At 37.9% G+C, this 18,214-nt stretch overlaps 3 protein-coding genes across 6 annotated transcripts; 2 read left to right on the forward strand and 1 right to left on the reverse strand.

Annotated features, from left to right (window-relative positions):
- Positions 1–70: 70 nt before the first annotated feature.
- Positions 71–5,768, forward strand: LOC125230358 (enolase). Its single transcript, XM_048135495.1, has 8 exons — positions 71–222; positions 681–774; positions 1,187–1,381; positions 1,847–2,099; positions 2,816–3,012; positions 3,305–3,553; positions 3,997–4,148; positions 5,232–5,768. Exons 2-8 carry the CDS (start codon positions 703–705, stop codon positions 5,413–5,415), a joined length of 1,302 nt encoding a protein of 433 aa, XP_047991452.1. The 5' UTR covers positions 71–222; positions 681–702; the 3' UTR covers positions 5,416–5,768.
- Positions 5,769–8,896: 3,128 nt separating this feature from the next.
- On the forward strand, positions 8,897–11,166 carry LOC125230494. 4 transcript variants are annotated; one of them, XM_048135662.1, is made up of 4 exons: positions 8,899–9,142; positions 10,074–10,220; positions 10,573–10,631; positions 10,949–11,166. In XM_048135662.1, the coding sequence occupies exons 1-3, from the start codon at positions 9,014–9,016 to the stop codon at positions 10,603–10,605; spliced, it is 309 nt and encodes a 102-aa protein (XP_047991619.1). In that variant the 5' UTR covers positions 8,899–9,013; the 3' UTR covers positions 10,606–10,631; positions 10,949–11,166. The 4 variants fall into 4 exon arrangements, with proteins under 4 accessions (XP_047991616.1, XP_047991619.1, XP_047991617.1 ...); XM_048135659.1 differs by lacking the exon at positions 10,573–10,631 and having other exon boundaries at positions 8,897–9,142; XM_048135660.1 differs by having other exon boundaries at positions 10,573–11,166.
- On the reverse strand, positions 11,117–17,352 carry LOC125230493. The gene is made up of 5 exons (XM_048135658.1): positions 16,985–17,352; positions 14,586–14,736; positions 13,147–13,289; positions 12,179–12,364; positions 11,117–11,444 (listed from the first exon to the last, which is right to left on the reverse strand). The coding sequence occupies exons 1-5, from the start codon at positions 17,172–17,174 to the stop codon at positions 11,263–11,265; spliced, it is 852 nt and encodes a 283-aa protein (XP_047991615.1). The 5' UTR covers positions 17,175–17,352; the 3' UTR covers positions 11,117–11,262.
- Positions 17,353–18,214: the final 862 nt, after the last annotated feature.

The following is an 18,214-nucleotide window of genomic DNA, read 5'->3' on the forward strand; positions in this document are numbered from 1 at the left end:
GTTGACAGCTGCAAACGCTTGTGTTGCCAGGAGATCAAAAACCGGTATGATAAGATTGCAGTCTTGGCGTCGGTCTTGGCATAATGTTTTTTATCGATTTGGTGCCCCACTAGTTTCACCTTCTAGAGGTCAAAGCTATCACCACATCAATCCGGCAAATCCGGTGAATGAATCAAATTCCTTGAGCATTCCTCTAAAAATCTTCATTTCTTACACCAGACGGTAAGATAAAATTTAATTATTTTAAAAGTATATTTGAGAGAATATACAATATTATTTTGTTCGATAATTGTTGCTTTACTTTTATGTAAATATCTTTACATAACGTAATTTTTGGGCCCTGTGAGTAATCTTCTATTGTGTTAACTAATGCTAATTTGGAGATAATAAACACTGAATTGAGCTAAGGTATTGTAGTTTTACCTTGGGTTCAAATCATTTAATTTTTGTAAAAGTATTTAAATCATAACCTATATTTGACCTTGTCGACCTTATCAATGTTATTTATTTTGTTAGTACCTAATATATCTAACGCCTTAGTGAGAAACTGTGGCAATAATTTGTTTTCATTAAATCATTATTAATCAATATTGACTGTTAGTATAGTGAGCTGATCAAACTTATTAGTATCTTATTAGCAGCTTGGAAGTTTTATCACTAATGTGTATTTTTCTCCACAGGACATTTTCACTACTCAACAAAATGCCTATCAAGTCAATTAAAGCTCGTCAGATCTTTGATTCTCGTGGCAACCCCACAGTGGAAGTTGACCTGGTAAGGACAACCATTGAATATTTTCTTATTTGATACATAAATCTTATTCTGCATATTTCATTGGTACAGCAGGAGGATGTTGTTGTTGTATGGGCCTCCACAAGATCCTAAAGCCACCGCCTTGGCCTCGATAAATGGAGGAGGATGTGCCTAAATAAATGTTGGCCCTCCATGAAAAAAGTTTACATACCATACATGTACTTACTCTTAGATTGTATTGTGTATTAAACTGAAATCTTTTAAACATGTAATAACTCTGGTCTAATAACTTTTTATCTCGAACAACTTTATCCATAGTAGCTAAGAGCTTCATTTAAAATACATATATTTAAAAAAATCTTTTTAAATATTACAATACTTTATTTTGTATTTAAAGAACAATCAAAATTTTATTGAATGTTTTATTTAATAGGTGACTGAACTGGGTCTGTTCCGTGCGGCCGTGCCCTCTGGTGCCTCTACTGGCGTCCATGAGGCTCTGGAGCTCAGAGACAATGTCAAGAGCGAGTACCTTGGCAAGGGCGTGAAGAAGGCCGTCAGCAACATCAATGACATCATCGCCCCTGAGCTGCTGAAGCAAAACATTGAAGTCACTGAGCAGAAACAGGTTAATGCCATATTTATTATAGTATTTTGCATCTGAGGATGAGTTCTGTGTCACTTGAAAAAAAATCCGAATTACGCATAGGTACTATGTTCGCATATATTTTATAGTTTGATGTAAACTAATACGAAATATAAAAAAAAACTATGCTTATCATAAGGGCGAAATTTGCTTGTACCATTATTAGAATTACCAGTTATTGCATCCTTATTTTTCAGCAACAATGTGTCTGTGATTACATTTTCTTGTAAGTCAGTTTTCTAATGCTTAAAATAAACAAAAATTTTACTGTTTTCATTTTGAATGTGTTAACTAAGATTGGTTAAGGATGTAGAGGTCTATTGTACTGTTTTTCGAGTTTTCAGTTGTAACAATTTATAAAATTTATTAGCATCCTTTATATCTTTTTGTGGTCCTTGGATAGCCTAAAAATCTGCAACTAATGATGTAATTTTTTCTCCTTTTCAGATTGACCAGTTCATGCTGAACTTGGACGGCACTGAGAACAAGTCCAAATTCGGCGCTAACGCCATCCTCGGCGTTTCCCTCGCCGTCGCCAAGGCCGGTGCTGCCAAGAAGGGAGTGCCCCTATACAAGCACTTGGCCGACTTGGCTGGAAATGCTGACATTGTTCTGCCAGTGCCTGCCTTCAATGTTATCAATGGAGGCTCTCACGCTGGCAACAAGCTTGCCATGCAGGAATTCATGATTCTTCCCACCGGTAAGTAACTCTTTGACTACAAAAATACTACTTTGATTGCCATACACAGTACTGGCCCGAGCACTCAATCAGGGTAGATTAATCCGGCCCTGGGCATACATTTGGGGTTTTTATAGCGCTAACAGATAGCGGCAACGTAACAAGGCCAAGCCAAGGTCACCCAAAAGTAAGAGTGAGAAAATATCCGAAATCAAACAAAAGAAGATATCTGTTTCACAATGTCACCTATAGGTGACCTTGGTGCGGTGTGATGAGTCTGTTAAGGTAACATTCGGATCCCAGCAGTCGCGACCTGGCAGCCGCGACCCATTGTCGCTGCTGTGCGGCGCTGCCATAAGCTTTCGGATAGCAGCAGCCGCGACCCAGGCAGCGACTACCACGGCCAGTAGTCAAAGAGAATTCAGTGCTAACAGTTGCGCATTCCAGTCGTGTATCGAACATTAACTATGTCAGACAATTTAATTAAAAGAAAGTGAGAACTCCTGAAGAGACTGATAGAGGACGGAGAAGAGGATGATGAAGTAAGTGGTCGCGGCCTCTGGGCTGGGATCCGAACGTTATCTTTACGGTTGTTACACTAGCCTAAAAGTAGGTAAAAACTGAAAAATAAAAGTGTTACCTTATTATTATTATTTGGATTTATGGGTACAACTACATGGGTCTCATTTTCAATGAATAATTTATTGGGTATCTAAAACCCGCAATTTTTATTTTAGGTGCCACCTCCTTCACTGAGGCCATGCGCATGGGCTCCGAGGTGTACCACTACCTGAAGAAGATCATCAAGGAGAAGTTCGGTCTCGACTCCACCGCCGTCGGAGACGAGGGCGGCTTCGCGCCCAACATCCTCAACAACAAGGACGCTCTCTTCCTCATCCAGGACGCCATCCAGCAGGCTGGATACACTGGCAAGGTTAGTGGCTGAAGTCTGGACAGTATAGTATGATATCTGCTCCCATTAACTCTAGATAGAAACAGCATGCAAACTCCCTTCAGTAGTATATTTTTTCCAGTTTAAACCACTTTTGGTTGCAATCTTATATTAGAAAATTGAATGTACTGGACATTACGCGTGGTGCGTGGTTGCATAAGTGCGTAAAATTGGTCTCCTTACAAAATTGCTATCATGCTCCAAGATATCATTCGCATAATTCTTTCATTATTATATTTTAAAGGATTGATGATAAATATACCTACGTTTCCAGATCGAGATCGGTATGGACGTGGCCGCGTCAGAGTTCTTCAAGAACAACACATACGACCTGGACTTCAAGAACCCCAACTCCAACCCCAGCGACTACCTGCCGTCGGGCAAGCTGGCCGACCTGTACCTGGAGTTCATCAAGGACTTCCCCATGGTCTCCATCGAGGACCCCTTCGACCAGGACGACTGGGCCGCCTGGAGCGACCTCACCTCCCGCACCTCCATCCAGATTGTTGGAGATGACTTGACTGTTAGTATCAGAATGTCTTTCCCAATTGGTGTGAACGTTCTACATTTAGTCTTATCATTTTAATTGACGCTTTATAAGCGAGATTCTAAATACGAAAATTATGTCACGTCAACGTAACACGTGTCACGTAACAAGAACTTTATCACTAGAAAAAAAATAAAAATATTGGTGTGCAGAGTTATTGGCTCCCCCTATGTAGAGAATTTTAATTTCACGCCTTTAATTAGTGTAAAACTGGGTTTGTTTCATGATGCTTCTGATTTTATTTATACATATCAATAAGAAAAAATAAAATCAGCACAATACCCCTTCTTAATTTTGCAAAGATGCTCGAGATTGTGATTCATTATTTACTTGGTCACGCTGCAATACCACAAACAATCCAAGCCTGCCCGAGGTTATTTGTACCGTTTGCCAATCTAAACTACAACATATTATTCCAGGTGACAAACCCCAAGCGCATCGCCACGGCCGTGGAGAAGAAGGCGTGCAACTGCCTGCTGCTGAAGGTGAACCAGATCGGCTCCGTCACCGAGTCCATCGACGCGCACCTGCTCGCCAAGAAGAACGGCTGGGGCACCATGGTCTCCCACAGGTATACAATTACCCCTTTTTTTCTTTCCTTTATAGATATTTTAAGGTAAAATAGCGTGAAAGGGGGTAAGTCTTTGGCAGCTTCGGTGTAAAAAGGTGTAACTTCTCCAGATATTCTTATGCCCTTTTACACATGAGCTGCGTGAGGCTTTGTACCCCTTTTTACTAGTCAATAGAAAGATTTATTGAAAAAATAAATTAGCTGTCTCCTAAGGTCATCCAATATTAGGCAAAGCTCTTAGGGATGAAGATCAAAATTTATCTTATAATTTTTAAACCCCATTAGCGTATAAGTTATTAATTAACGGTTATTTTTGTTCTACAGTCTTTACAGATTATGGCTATGATAATGCAACATCCTTATTATAGTCAAGGTGAAATGCAGCTGTTAGTAGAGCTTAATGACTATCATAAAGCAAAATAAAGGGTAGAAAAGTTTTATAAAGAAATAGAAAAGCTAATCTTGATACGAGCTGTTTTTAATAAAATGTTACACAGTATTGCTCAACAACTTATGACCTTTACTATCCTTCACTGACCTAGTCTATTATTCTAGAGAGCACACAGATAATAATGTAATCTGGACTGGACTTTGATTTTGATATCTCTGTTTATAAATCATTATACAATATATTATAAATATCATTCATTATATAATATCATTCATTTTCGTTAATTACAGACTATTAATTAACATTAAATCAAGTCTATATGTATAATATAACCTTTGCTCACATTGCTTTAACTCAAAGATCCGTTTTCTTAGACCTAGACATTAGTTATATACCTACGCGCTGTTTGTGTGCGCCCGTGAGGGCAACACATATTAAACCGATACTCCCCTTCCCCTGTCCTACATTTCATCTCTATGTTATTGTACAAGTGGCGGCACATAGCTTTAGCGCTGACAGTTATTGCTCAGAAGTCAAAACAGGTCTCTCAGAGGATTACAGGGGGTGAAGGGTATGCGTCCCCATGCGCAGCTATCCCCTCCACATTTCCCTCAGCGCTAAACTTACGTACCGCCCCTTGTACCTGTTTATCCCGCATTCCATTTAAAAATGGAATTGTCATTTGTTGACAGGTCCGGTGAAACCGAGGACACGTTCATCGCCGACCTCGTAGTGGGCCTGTCCACCGGCCAGATCAAGACGGGCGCGCCGTGCCGCTCCGAGCGCCTCGCCAAGTACAACCAGATCCTCCGCATCGAGGAGGAGCTCGGCGTCGCCGCCAAGTACGCCGGCAAGAACTTCCGCAGACCCGTCTAAACATAAACTTGTACATTTACAGGGCGTGTTCTGATAGAGTGCTGATCTCTGATATTGTACTGTATGTTTCGATTTCGATCTTGTGATTGTGAACATCAGGATATGCCCGTACGCTCCATACTGTATGTCGTGATTAAAGCATCTTATTGCCTATAATGTTAATATTGTAGTGTTTGTTAAAGCACAATAGTCAACAGTCTGCTTTTATGAAATTACTTATAAGATATTTGAAGACAGTAGACACTTATTGAATGTATGAATCTATTTATTTGAATTATAAGATTTTACTGTAAGTAAAAATGTTAAATGAATGTAGTAGCATCTAAACATTCGTAAATACACTATATACGTTATATTACTTATTTTATTTTAAATCACAATCATTGACCCAAATGTCCCAAATGACCGAACGGAAGATGAGAATTAGGAAAGGAATTCTAATGCAAGAATCGATTCTAATCAATAAAAAAAATTGGTTGTCTGTAAAGTCGGTTTACGGACGGTAGTTTAACGTGATAACGTCAAACATTACAGTAGTATAGACAAGGGCGGTCAGAGTATAGCAAAAGGGGCCCGATTCTGGGACTTTTTCACGTTTTTTTTGTTCTTATTTGAAAGAATGCATTAAAATAAGCATCTTTTATAAATTAAAGTTTTTTTAAAAACCTACTAATTTAGGAGTTAGAGTGGTGCAAAGTTGCAAAATTTTCCCGTAGCATTACTAAGGCGCCAGAGACAGAAAGCGATATCGACGGAGCACCGCTTACGCGGGGCTCCTATTCTGTGCAGTTTGGCCTTCGGCCGTTTGAAGATACCTAACGAACCTGTCATTTTGTATCCTAGACCGTTTGCGAGACACGCGTTAATCTTATTTTCGAGTTTTCATGCGTTTTTCTTCGCGCGCCATCTCGTGTGCAGTAGTTGTACTGTTAAGACAGAATTCTTTCGGTCGATGTAAGTACTATTTATTGCAAACACTAGATGGCGACACAGGTCAAGGCTAAAACGAATAGAAAAATACACTATTTGAGTTTTTGTGGCGAAATGCGCGCCATCTCGTGTGGAGTAGTTGTGTTGTTAAGGCTGAGAATTCTTTCGCTCGATGTAGGTACTATTCATTTTTGAACTAGATGGCGACACATGTCAAGGATACGAAACAGAACCGAGCGAAGCTCGGTCGCCCAGATTTTTATTAAAGTGCTAGTGCCATTTACTAATCTTAGAACCCTAATATCTCAGTAAATATTAATAAAAATGAAAAAGTTTATATAACAAAAGATCCTTATTTAAACGTGTTCTATATACGACGTTTTTCAGTACAGATGGCCCTCCGAAGTACGATACACGTGCGAAAAGGAAATTCGTAGGTCGTGTTTTAATTTATCGCCACTCGTTTCGAACTTAACACACGTGGAAACACTTTTTGACCTAACTACACAATCTAGTTTAATAATTCTAAATCTATGATGAGTTCAGACGGGATAGTTGAGACGGGACGGGATGAGTTCTTCTGGTGAATTTCCATAACAACCTACGGAAACCGTAAGTCAATCATAATGGCTGATAACGAAGAAGACGTGCTATAAGTGGATGTTTTTATATAAGTATTTGTGTTTATTATTTATGTTTAGTGTGATAGATATTATAGTATTAATGGTATTTAGTAGTTATGTATATAAGTAAATATTATGATGATTATTTAATGTTATATACATGTATTTAATAGAGGTAGGTAGGTACAGTGGTTACACCACAGCGCGACTACACCGAACGACCACGGGCGCGCCATCTGTCGCAGCTGTGGTGCTTTACTCAGGCCACACGCTACAACCATACCGAGCGCATCGATCAGCCGCTTAGTTCCTACGCGCGCCAATAGATGGCGCTTTCGCTCTCTTGGGAAACGGGACAATGACGTCATCTTTTTCGTGCATGCTGCCCGTAGTAACGAGTTATTAGACGTTATCACGTCAAAAATGGGTCTTTGTAAACGTCACCAATATATACGATTTATTATATTGCGGGCATTGTGGCATTCATTTGTCGAAGTGTACTGTGCTGTGTGTTCACCGATTTTACTTAGACGATAATTTAAACTTGCCGCCTTTTTCTACTGACGAGTTGGGTGTGTTAGAGTGAAGTGCTAACAGACGGAGGTGTTTATCAAGCTCCTAGCGAGTATTATAATTCTTTGTTATCAAGTGTGTAGTCACCACACACCTATCATTTCGCATACGATTCCTACAGTACTTCTCACGGTGTGAATAACATCCTGCTTCTTTTTTTATATTATATTACAGCATTTACAAAAAAAACTTGAAATAAAGTTTGGTCTTGTCAAACCTGTCAGATTGCATACAAGTTTTTTTACAATCTACCCACCCAGGTATTTACCCGGTAAATACCTATCTACCCGGTATTTACCCGTATCTACCCAAATTGACGGGTAGATTCATTTCATGTTGGACATGCTGATTTGTGTTAAAATGGAGATAAATACTAAGTTAGTGGTTGTAATTTTTATACACAATTTAAAACAAAACTGTTCAGTCAAATATACAATTAAGTTTACAGAAGTTTTAATGTATATTTTTAAAAATAATTAAAAAAATATGTTTTATGTGTGCTTTTTAGATTGTATTAATTAGTCGTATTTATACGATAAAGATAAACTTCCTAGTACTGGTTGGAGGGGGTTATGGTGGGGTTAGGGGGGGTAAAATGTATTTTTTTTTCATATTTCATGGAAACTATCATTAATATCGAAAAGTATTGTATGTACGAATTAAAGTAAACACAATTTCCTACAAAAAGTTTATATGCATTTTTGTCATAAAACATACTATGTATGAGTTATGACCTTGAAAAAGAGATTTTTAAAATATTTTTTTTCACATATTTTTTTATTTACAGTTTTAATTTATCAAACTTATAATTTATACTAAAAGCATTTGAAATTATTTCCGTATGTCAGAGAATGATATTACACGATTTTTATAGTTGGAGTGATACACTAAAATCACATTTTATCTCCTAGCAACCTATTCGTTCCCAATTTGAATAAACATTATGTGTACAATTACAAAGACTGACATAAATTAATCTATTTTAGCCCAAACACCATTTAAAAACGTCAAATTTGGAAGAAAAATGAAAATACCCGCGTATTTACCCGCGGGTAGGTAAATATCGGGTATTTACCCGGTAAATACCCACCGTCGGGTATTTACCTGGGTAGTTACCCATCTCTACTTGCAACCCTTGTAAGTTCAGAAACTTAAAGGAAAACACATACGATAAGGTAAGAAATTACATTTTTTTAAATTCATAATTCCTAAAATATCGTAATTTAACACTTATTACACTTGTGGGAGTAAAGAAAGAAAAATTAGTGTACAGTTCGCTCTTAAGCTGAGTTTTTAAGTTTTTGAACGTTCTTCTAACTGTCAAAAGCAACATGATAACATGATCGTTCCTCATCTGTTCTGTCAAAATCATTAGTAAAATCAAACGTCAAACTTCATTGGGTAACATAAAACTGCAAATTATCACGAGTTTTACCTTCTCTCCTAATCCAAAACTACGATTTTAAACTAATATGGTGCGGTTATCTGCTGCTCTCTTGCGTGTGCCGGTGATTAAGTTCCGGAAGGGTGGTTTGGGGCGCTCGGGCGGGCATGCACCCGCAGCGGCTGCATCGCCTATGGCTAAACCTTCTGCTTCTGCGGTGCGTTGAGTTGAGCTATTATTTCATTCATGATTCATGCCATCTCAACTTTAAACTACAAACAGCCAGCAACCTGCTATCTTTAGGTGCATAAAGTTTATTTTTAGTTATTCCAATGAAGCTTTCATGTGGACCCAAAAGAGGATATGTAATTGATGGGTATTTTCGTAAATTTTGCGTACACTGTATTTGATATTGCCTCTTGAACATTATTTTATGTTCATACCCAGTAACCTATTTGGTCTAGAAGATGCATACCTAAACTAAAATCCATAATCCTACGGACCAAATTGACAAGTAAGTGTGAACAAATGTTGCCACAGTTTGGCCAGTGTCGTTCTTATCGATATTAAAATTATTATTACACCGTAGATTTAAGGTGCACCCAGACGATACAATCAAATTGGCAATTTGATATTTTAATCAATATACAAATGTTAATTTCAAACCAGCAATAATGTAAATGAAATTTATATATTTATTATGATAGTTTATTGAATCTTTACAAATGAATTATTACAATAATTATTGTGTTACAGCCGAAAGATGAAAAGATTGTGTAAATCACATAATAAAAACCGGGGACAAAATGTTACAACTCGACCATTTAGTGTACAATGTCTCGGATCGTTTTATTATAAATGTAACTGATGATGATGATGATGATGAAGATGACGAAATAACGGAGCTTGGAAATGAATAATATTTTATAATAAAGACTACTCATTGTCGAACATTAGTTATTTATATTTCTACTTAATATTCCTTGCTACTTATCATTATTTAAAGCATTTTCCTAATATGTTTATTTTAATATTACCATGGCTTGGCAATGTTTATAGTAAATTTCATTTAAACATTTAGTAAAACAATTATGGTGCAAAATCTATTCAAAATTATTAAAAAAATGATTATAAACATTTTGTTACAGTCTTGTGCCTTCAGGCCGGCCGCAGCCCCAGGCCCAGCAGCACCACAAATGAGCACCAGTGCCATTCCAGACATTGACCTGCCAGCCCGCTACAGAAGAAAACCCCTCTCTGACGAGGAGATTGACCAGATCAATGGAGGAGGCATTGTTTAGTTCACAATTATTATCATTATTGTAGTATGTAGATTATTAGTCAATAATGATTTACAGTATTTATTTGTTAGTTGTAGTTTAATTTGTCCTGTAAGTATTACCATTACTTTAATTAATATATAGTTTATTCATAACTCATATTTACCACTAATTTTAAATAAAACTCATTTTAATTTTCATTTTGTAAAATGTAAAATCATTATCAAATCAACCAAGTAAAACTTGTACTCATAGCATTTTGTTAGTAACAGATCTGATTTATTATTGGTAGACAAGAGGTAATTAATGTAAAATTTCTATAACATTTGTTATTTTACAAGTTGAATACTCAAGCTAAATGTTACAGGCTGATCCACCAAAGCCGGCGGGGAAAAAATGAACTAAACAAATTACATCTATCATTGTGTAAGTACAATTAGTACAGTCACATGCAACTGCTGCAACAATAAAGATAGTGTTATATATGAAAAAAAAATACTTGAGTTTTTTTATTCCATAACAATTTGCAGAGAGTGGTTGTTACTCTTACCTTGCACTACACAAACTCACACAGGAAATAAAATAAGGAACTGTAAGATATTAGTGCATGCTTTGCAAGTGACTGTACATAAGTACATACGAACATTTGCTCGTAACCATACTTTAATTGAAGTATTTACCCCAGCTGTGGTGGTTTGACCTGTAGGTTTTGAAAGTAGTTAAAAGTACCTCAATTATTTCAGAAAGAGAAAGCACTCAAAGCACAATTTATCAAACCGAAAAAGGAAGGACCTGTACCATTGGCGACTATTCAAATACCTCGCGGTGTGTTGGTTCAGTCAGGAAAGAAAAAGAAACTAGTATCCCTTAGTGTAACCATTGGAAAGCAAAGGAAAAAGAAATAACTAAAGTTGAAAAAAAATATTTTATTGAAAAAATATAAAATAACATTTATTACTAAGAATTGCATTTTTGATTAAGCACCTATGACTGTTTAGGTGTGTAATCCACGTAGAGAATATAAAGAACGTAAATTAAAGAAATGACTAGGAGTACTCTAATAATACCGAATGTTGAGTTTTTCGCTCGGGATGGCCCGCACCTGTGCAGCCGCCCCATCGTAGGCGCCATCGCTGTTGGCCGAAAACTTTATGACGCCAAACTTGGCGAATCTTTCTTTCCACGTAACAGTTTGTGGCAATGTCAGCAAGGCTTCGCTAATGGCATTTTTTATTTTATCTGCAATTAAAAGTCGTAATTTTATGGCCTGACAAATTTCAGATACCTATTTTGTTAACATGCTGCCTGTTGATGGCGGAAGCTTCGAATGAATCAACGTTATATAGATCGTGAATTTTTTTTAAACGCTCATACGACTCATAGCTGGTGCGTGTTACTCGGTGAGCAGAATATTTAAATAACCTGCGTAGTAGTGCTATACGTTGCATGTGGCTTTTAGTTCTTACTGCTACCAATTTCAGAAATATAAACGATGTGTCGTTCGTTACTTACAAAACAATTCAGTCACATTTCTAAGGGCCGATTGCATCAAACCGTCTGTCACCGTTGAAACTTCGTTAAATTTTGTTGTATGGGAAGTCCATCATAGTGGTCTGCTGCGTGACGATGATGTGTCTTATCAAATGTATGCAACTGGCATTCATTGTCACCGTTAAAGCATTCATTAATTTTTATTGTATGGGAAGTTCCATAGACCTCTGCTGCGTGACGATGATGTGTCTGTCAAATGTGGCTGATGCAACTGGCGCTAAGTCTAAGAATAATGTGACATACCTATTAGGTACCTAAGAACAGATTTGGGTTAATAATTTAGTTGTGTTTCCACACCTACTACAGATCATATAATTTGAGTGGTGTATGGCAGAGCACAACACAACAACCCGCAACGGGCAGGAACCTAATTATTGGATTTAATTAATCTGTTCCAGTATAATGATTAATTAGTAACATACCTGGAAGTTGCGCATTGACCACTATTGGGTACGGCGGCAGGCGTCCCAAGGTCTCCAGAGTTATGATGTCTTTCCCGCCATCATGCATGAACTTCTTGGAGTAGAGCAGGGTCGTTGAATCAACGGCGGCCCATTCAGCTTGCTTCCTTAGCACCATTTGGGCTGATGCCAAATGTGACCCAGATCCTGAAATGAGTATTTACGTAAAAAAAAATTACATTCATAATTTGTAATTAATAGAAAGTGTAATTTTTTTAAATATATTAATTTTAATTGTAGAAAATGGCCAAAATGAAAGGGGGCAAACTGTAAATTTCAAGTTACTAGGTCAAGTGGGGTATCGTTGGAAAGAGCTCAAATTGAGCGTAAATAAGCTATTTTTTATAATTTTTTTGTTGTGGAAAAAAAATTTCGAAGGAAAATGTAAAAAAAAATACCGTTCCCCCCCCTTATCTCCGAAGTTTACCAACGAAAAATTATGAAAGTTTTAGTAAACATTGTTTTTATGCTAAATATTACAGGAAAAATATAATCGTGTTTGTATTTTGAATACTTTTTTTTTTATTCACAAAAAACTTTTCAGATTTTTACTTTCAATTTACCCACCCTTGCGGATGTATATCGTACTTCAAATTAATACGAGATGTTACGTAAATCATCTTCTGTCCAATAAAGTAAAAACTGTTTAAATTGGTTAACATTATAAAGAATTATCCCTGAAAAACCAGGTCGCGCAAATTAGTTAGCAAATTGACCGGGAGATGGCGCTATACACAATAATACTCATTAGTGCCTATACTTTTGTCTTCTAGTCAAGTCATTAGAGTTATATGAAAATATGAGATTATTTTTACTAGGTAGTTTGAAAGAAAGTTTGTACGGAACCCTCGGTGGGCGAGTCCGACTCGCACTTGGCCGGTTTTTTTTTATATGTACCTAGTTATTTATTATGGATGAGTGGGCAATACTTAGTAATGATCCGAAAAATGAAGCATTCTCTCCTTTTCCCTTGAGAGTCTTAAGCACGAGCTTGCTGCCGCTGAGCGAGTCCTCGTCGCTGTAGGCGAAGGTGCAGCCGCGCAGGTCCAGCAGCGTATTTACGTTGTGCGCTCTGTAAATAACCACAAAATCACTGGCGACGCTAGCGCGGGTGTGATAACACTGTATTAGGTAGCCGACGAGTGAATTGTGGAATAATAGAAGCAATCTTTATCAGGAGCCAATGACACGGACTGATAACATTTAACTTATCTATTTGTTTTTGGTGTCGACAATGCCCGGAAGATTGCGAAGAGTTAATTCACGATGTTGAGTCCAGTAATTAACTGATGAAATATGAAACTGTGGAGGTGGATGATGGAATACCTACCCACAAATGTCCGCTGTTATAAGGATTCTGACGTGCAACGCCCCCTGAGCCGGTACATCATGCAGTTAGCGACCTTGCTAAGAATGTGATAACGTCAGTCAAGGCTGAATCTATTTATAATCCTTGGAAATTAATGTGGGTATACTACTCAGCATATACCTATGCTCCCAAAACTATAATTATATTATGTTAGTGTATCTTCTACTTTACCAACTTCCGTGCACGAGTTTATACATACTGCGGCTGAATTAACCACTTTGTCGTAAGAAAATGAATCATTCTGCTGTTGTCGATCTTATGAATAAATTAATACACGTCATGTAGGTAAGACGATCAGATTAAGTCACATATTTTAATTACACAGCAGTCACATATTTAACGTGTTATCTAGTTATAGACTAGATTTTAAGTGCCTAAATAAGTAGAGTTAGTCGGTACGTCGGTAGGTACTTAAAGCACGGACGACTCGCGGCCCCTCTAAATCGTTAGCGCCTAGAGCGGACGTACGGGTACGGCTATAATATCCCTCTTACCTAGGTTCTAACTGGGTACTGCTAACAAGTATGCAGGAAAGCGAAACTCGTAGGTACTTACATATTAATGCATGATTGTCTTTATGTACCTACTCAAACTTCAACTAATGATAGATATTAGGTATATCTGCCTACCTATATTATAAAGAAAACTATTGTTTGTCTTTATCGCGTTGAGTATTCATCTGGTGCACGACAAGTGTTTTAGTAACGGATGTATTGGTATGTGACGTATGACTTACTTCTTTCTGCATAAGGATTTGCGGCGTTCGTCACAGGCATGACCTAATGATGGCAGTTATGCACTTCCAACCGTAGATCCAGGGCCGGGGGTGTCATGGTATGACATTACTTTTTGTCGCGGTTGTACATGACGTCGCCGTAGTACCCCAGGCTTGCCCTCGACTTATCTGGCCTGCGAACATAGACGTGACGTACCTACCAGTGCCATCCGTGGCAGTCGGCGTACCGGTATCATCCGAAAATGGCTGTTGGTCAAACTTACTTTTTGTCGCAATGTATGATGACGTCGGAGAAGTACCCAGGCTTGTTCTCGACGTTCATCTGGTGCGCGAACACGGGCGTGACGGGCAGGAGCTGCACCGCCGACGCGAGCGTCTCCCGGAGCCGCATGTACGCCGCCGCCGTCATGAACGCTATGATCAAACGCGTCAGCGTTAGGATCTGACTCATAAATTGATGTGGGACTGGCGCAGTAACTATTAGGGCCCATTTACACGGTGCGAGAACACGCATGCTAGTTTGATTAACTTGCGTTATTTGATTGTATGTAACTTCCACAGTCCGTAACGTATGTAAGTAAAATCGCGCACCGTGTAAACAGTTAATAGGGAATAGGGAACAAGTATTTAGTAGGTATAAACTTGACATTCTAAAGCAAAACATACCACATTGTCGGTATTATGATTTATGATGATCTAACAGCTTAGGCCCACTTGCACCAATCACTTAACTCAGGGTTAGTGTGCTGTCATAATCTGTCAAATTCCATATAAAATGGTGGGTTAACCCTCCATTTCCGTTGGTGCAAGTGGCCCTTATTGGTATAACGATACCTATACTAAGCAAATTTCGTCTTCATGGTCAGCAACAATGTGGTAGCATTTACTCGAGAACGTCACAAATGTATCTATCTGATGGTTATCTACTATGTTTACAGCGTCCTAAAAATATAGACCTCCAATTTCTAACATTCACTATGAATTTACGGGTCATTCACATATAGGTGTACTAGGTGTAGGACTATAAGGTTTTACTGCGTAAGTTTATATCTTAAGTTTCCGCCAACTTGACAAAATTTGAATCTAAGGGTCGTTCGCACCAAACCGCCTGTTACCGATTTAGCGTTCGTTAAATATTTTTGCATGGGAACTTCCATAGACTTCTGCTGCGTGACGTTGATGTGTCTGTTAACTTTGTTTGTTACAACTGGCCCTAAAACTTTGTTTATCGCACCTATTACAATCTTTACAATATCAATTTATCACCATTTGTACTATTTAAACAACTAATCAAAATATATGGTATTTTGTGTCACGACACTGCAGCACTGGTATCGAGGAAAAGAACGTAGATGATTAACAAAAAATAAAACCGCCTTCAAAAAAAGCCTGTTACAAAACACGGAGAAACTAAAAAGCCAAAAATAATAAACCTTCGAATTCAGATTTCTTATCGGATTGCAATAATCTAAACATCCAAATTATAAACAAATCAATTATTTTTGTAGTCGGTACCAGACCTGTTCGTCGCCTTGCTATTTCCTGTTTGCCCCACCCAACCATACGCAGGCTGGCCCCGACTCCAAAAATAATTGATTTGTTTATAATTTGGATGTTTAGATTATTGCAATCCGATAAGAAATCTGAATTCGAAGGTTTATTATTTTTGGCTTTTTAGTTTCTCCGTGTTTTGTAACAGGCTTTTTATGAAGGCGGTTTTATTTTTTGTTAAAAAGTTAATTTATTTGTTGATTTTTAGTGGTTCCTAGTGATATTATATGTATCAGTCCGAATATATGTACAGTAGTGAAAGAATTATCCTTTAACTCCTAACCATTGAGGAGTTGACCTTCCATCATCAGCTCAGCCACATAAAATTATTACCATCAGGCGTAAATACTGGTGTACCTTTGAAAAATACACTAAAAACATTACATGTGCCTATAACATTTGAAGAGTTCCCTCGATTTCTCCAAGATCCCATCATCAGACCCCGACTTGGTGCCAATGGGACCATCTCGGGGTTATACCCGTTCGATCAAAAAAAAAATTTTGAAAATCGGACCACGCTTCTCGGAGATATCGAGTAACATACATACAAAAAAAAAAAAAAAACATTCAGTCGAATTGATATGACACAGGATAGACAGTATAAAGGCGAACTTATCCCTTTAAGGGATAAATTCCCTTTAAGGGACTAATTAGGTCATAACACTCATAACTCTTAGTCATAATCATTATCTGTCAATTCTTGAAAGGTTATTGCCAAGTCACACGCTAACTTTAATATCACTCAGCTCTTAACCAGGCAAAGAAGCCGGCTGTCTGTCTGTGTAACTTTCGTTCGTCATGAAAGATATGGAACACAAGTTGTTTGGGCAAATACGGCATTCCGAGTTGCTGTAATTCCTGTATAAATTACCTAGATGGGTATTTACGTAAGTATTCTTACTGTACACAAAATTGTTTGCTAAGTAAATATTAAATGTAAGCTGACAGGTTTATTGTACCTAATAAAAACAGCCGGATCAAAGGGTTAACAATTTTGAACCTTAACATGTACTGCAAAGAGTTAAATTTTCTACTATGCGGATGCGGATACAATACACGAAAAGGAGGGTAGGTTATGATACCTAGTCATGATATCTTACATACAACTCACCTATGTCCACTTTATTGGTGCTGAAAGGGTCTGGACGGTCGGGAAAAGGCCCGGAACACCGGCTTTCATACTGCAGCGTTGTGTAGCAGTCCAGTGCTTTCTCCAGCAACTCCAAAATCAGCTCGTAAAGTTGCACCGGGTGCGTGGGGCACATATAAGTCACTATACGAAGTTCTTTCTTCTCAGACATCCTGACTTGAGTAGTTTATCGGAATATATTAACGCTACTAATTGGAGTGGCTGCAAACAAAGCTATTTATGAACTGTTTGGTTTGTTTATTGAAGTGAAATGGATGCTAGTTTGTTCTTATTATCGGCATCGCGGAGCGCGACGATAAACGTTCCACGCTGCGGGCACGGGCGGGCCGGTTTGTATACAGTGAACTTGACTGTGACGTCACGTACGTTGCACGCTATCGATACGTGATGCGGTATGCTCACAGCAGTCATAGGCATCAGCTGTGTTCTAGCACTTGTAGCTAGATTTTAATACTTCTTCTATTGAATTATTTTTTTAGTAAGTAATAAATGAGCCCGTTGTTTTGGGTCTCGAATAAGTGAAAGATTCGATAAGAAGAATCACGAGTGGAGTGAGTGATTTAAAGTTAGGATTAGATTAGATCTAAAAGACTACAAATATAATAATATGTAAACATATACGAGTATAGGGTAGGTACATCTTACACGTTTCGACCTATCCCCAAAAACGAAGTTAAGCAAACTTTGTGGGTACTACCTAGCTGACGACTATGTACATCCATAGGTTTCAAATTCTTCACACAGATTGATTAATTAAGTCCCGAGTAAAGCTTAAGAAGGCTTGTGTTGTAGTTAGGCAAATGCTCAAATAATTACATAGAAAACTACGTGACTAAGAAACAGAGATGCAGAGGTATCTGCTCGTTACACAAATTTAATAAATGCCCTTAACAGGATTCGAACCCAGGACGAGGCAGGAACAGTAGTCAGGGTCAATGTCCCTTAGGCTGGACCACTTACCCAAAGGCACAAACTACTAAGAAGATACTACGTATCCCAATTTACCTTCACCAACTTTTAGTATACACATCAAAGATATACATACACCTTCCACCAGAAACAGTTTCAGTTTTCGAACAAATCCACTAGATGGCAGTCCCTTCAATACTAAACACAGAAGAACATTTCACCAAATGCAAGCACCATAAGGAATAAGTTGTCTATGGATCAATGGAAAAATGAGGATATCGT

Source organism: Leguminivora glycinivorella, chromosome 10 (genome assembly GCF_023078275.1).
Source record: "Leguminivora glycinivorella isolate SPB_JAAS2020 chromosome 10, LegGlyc_1.1, whole genome shotgun sequence".
Lineage (NCBI taxonomy): Eukaryota > Metazoa > Arthropoda > Insecta > Lepidoptera > Tortricidae > Leguminivora > Leguminivora glycinivorella.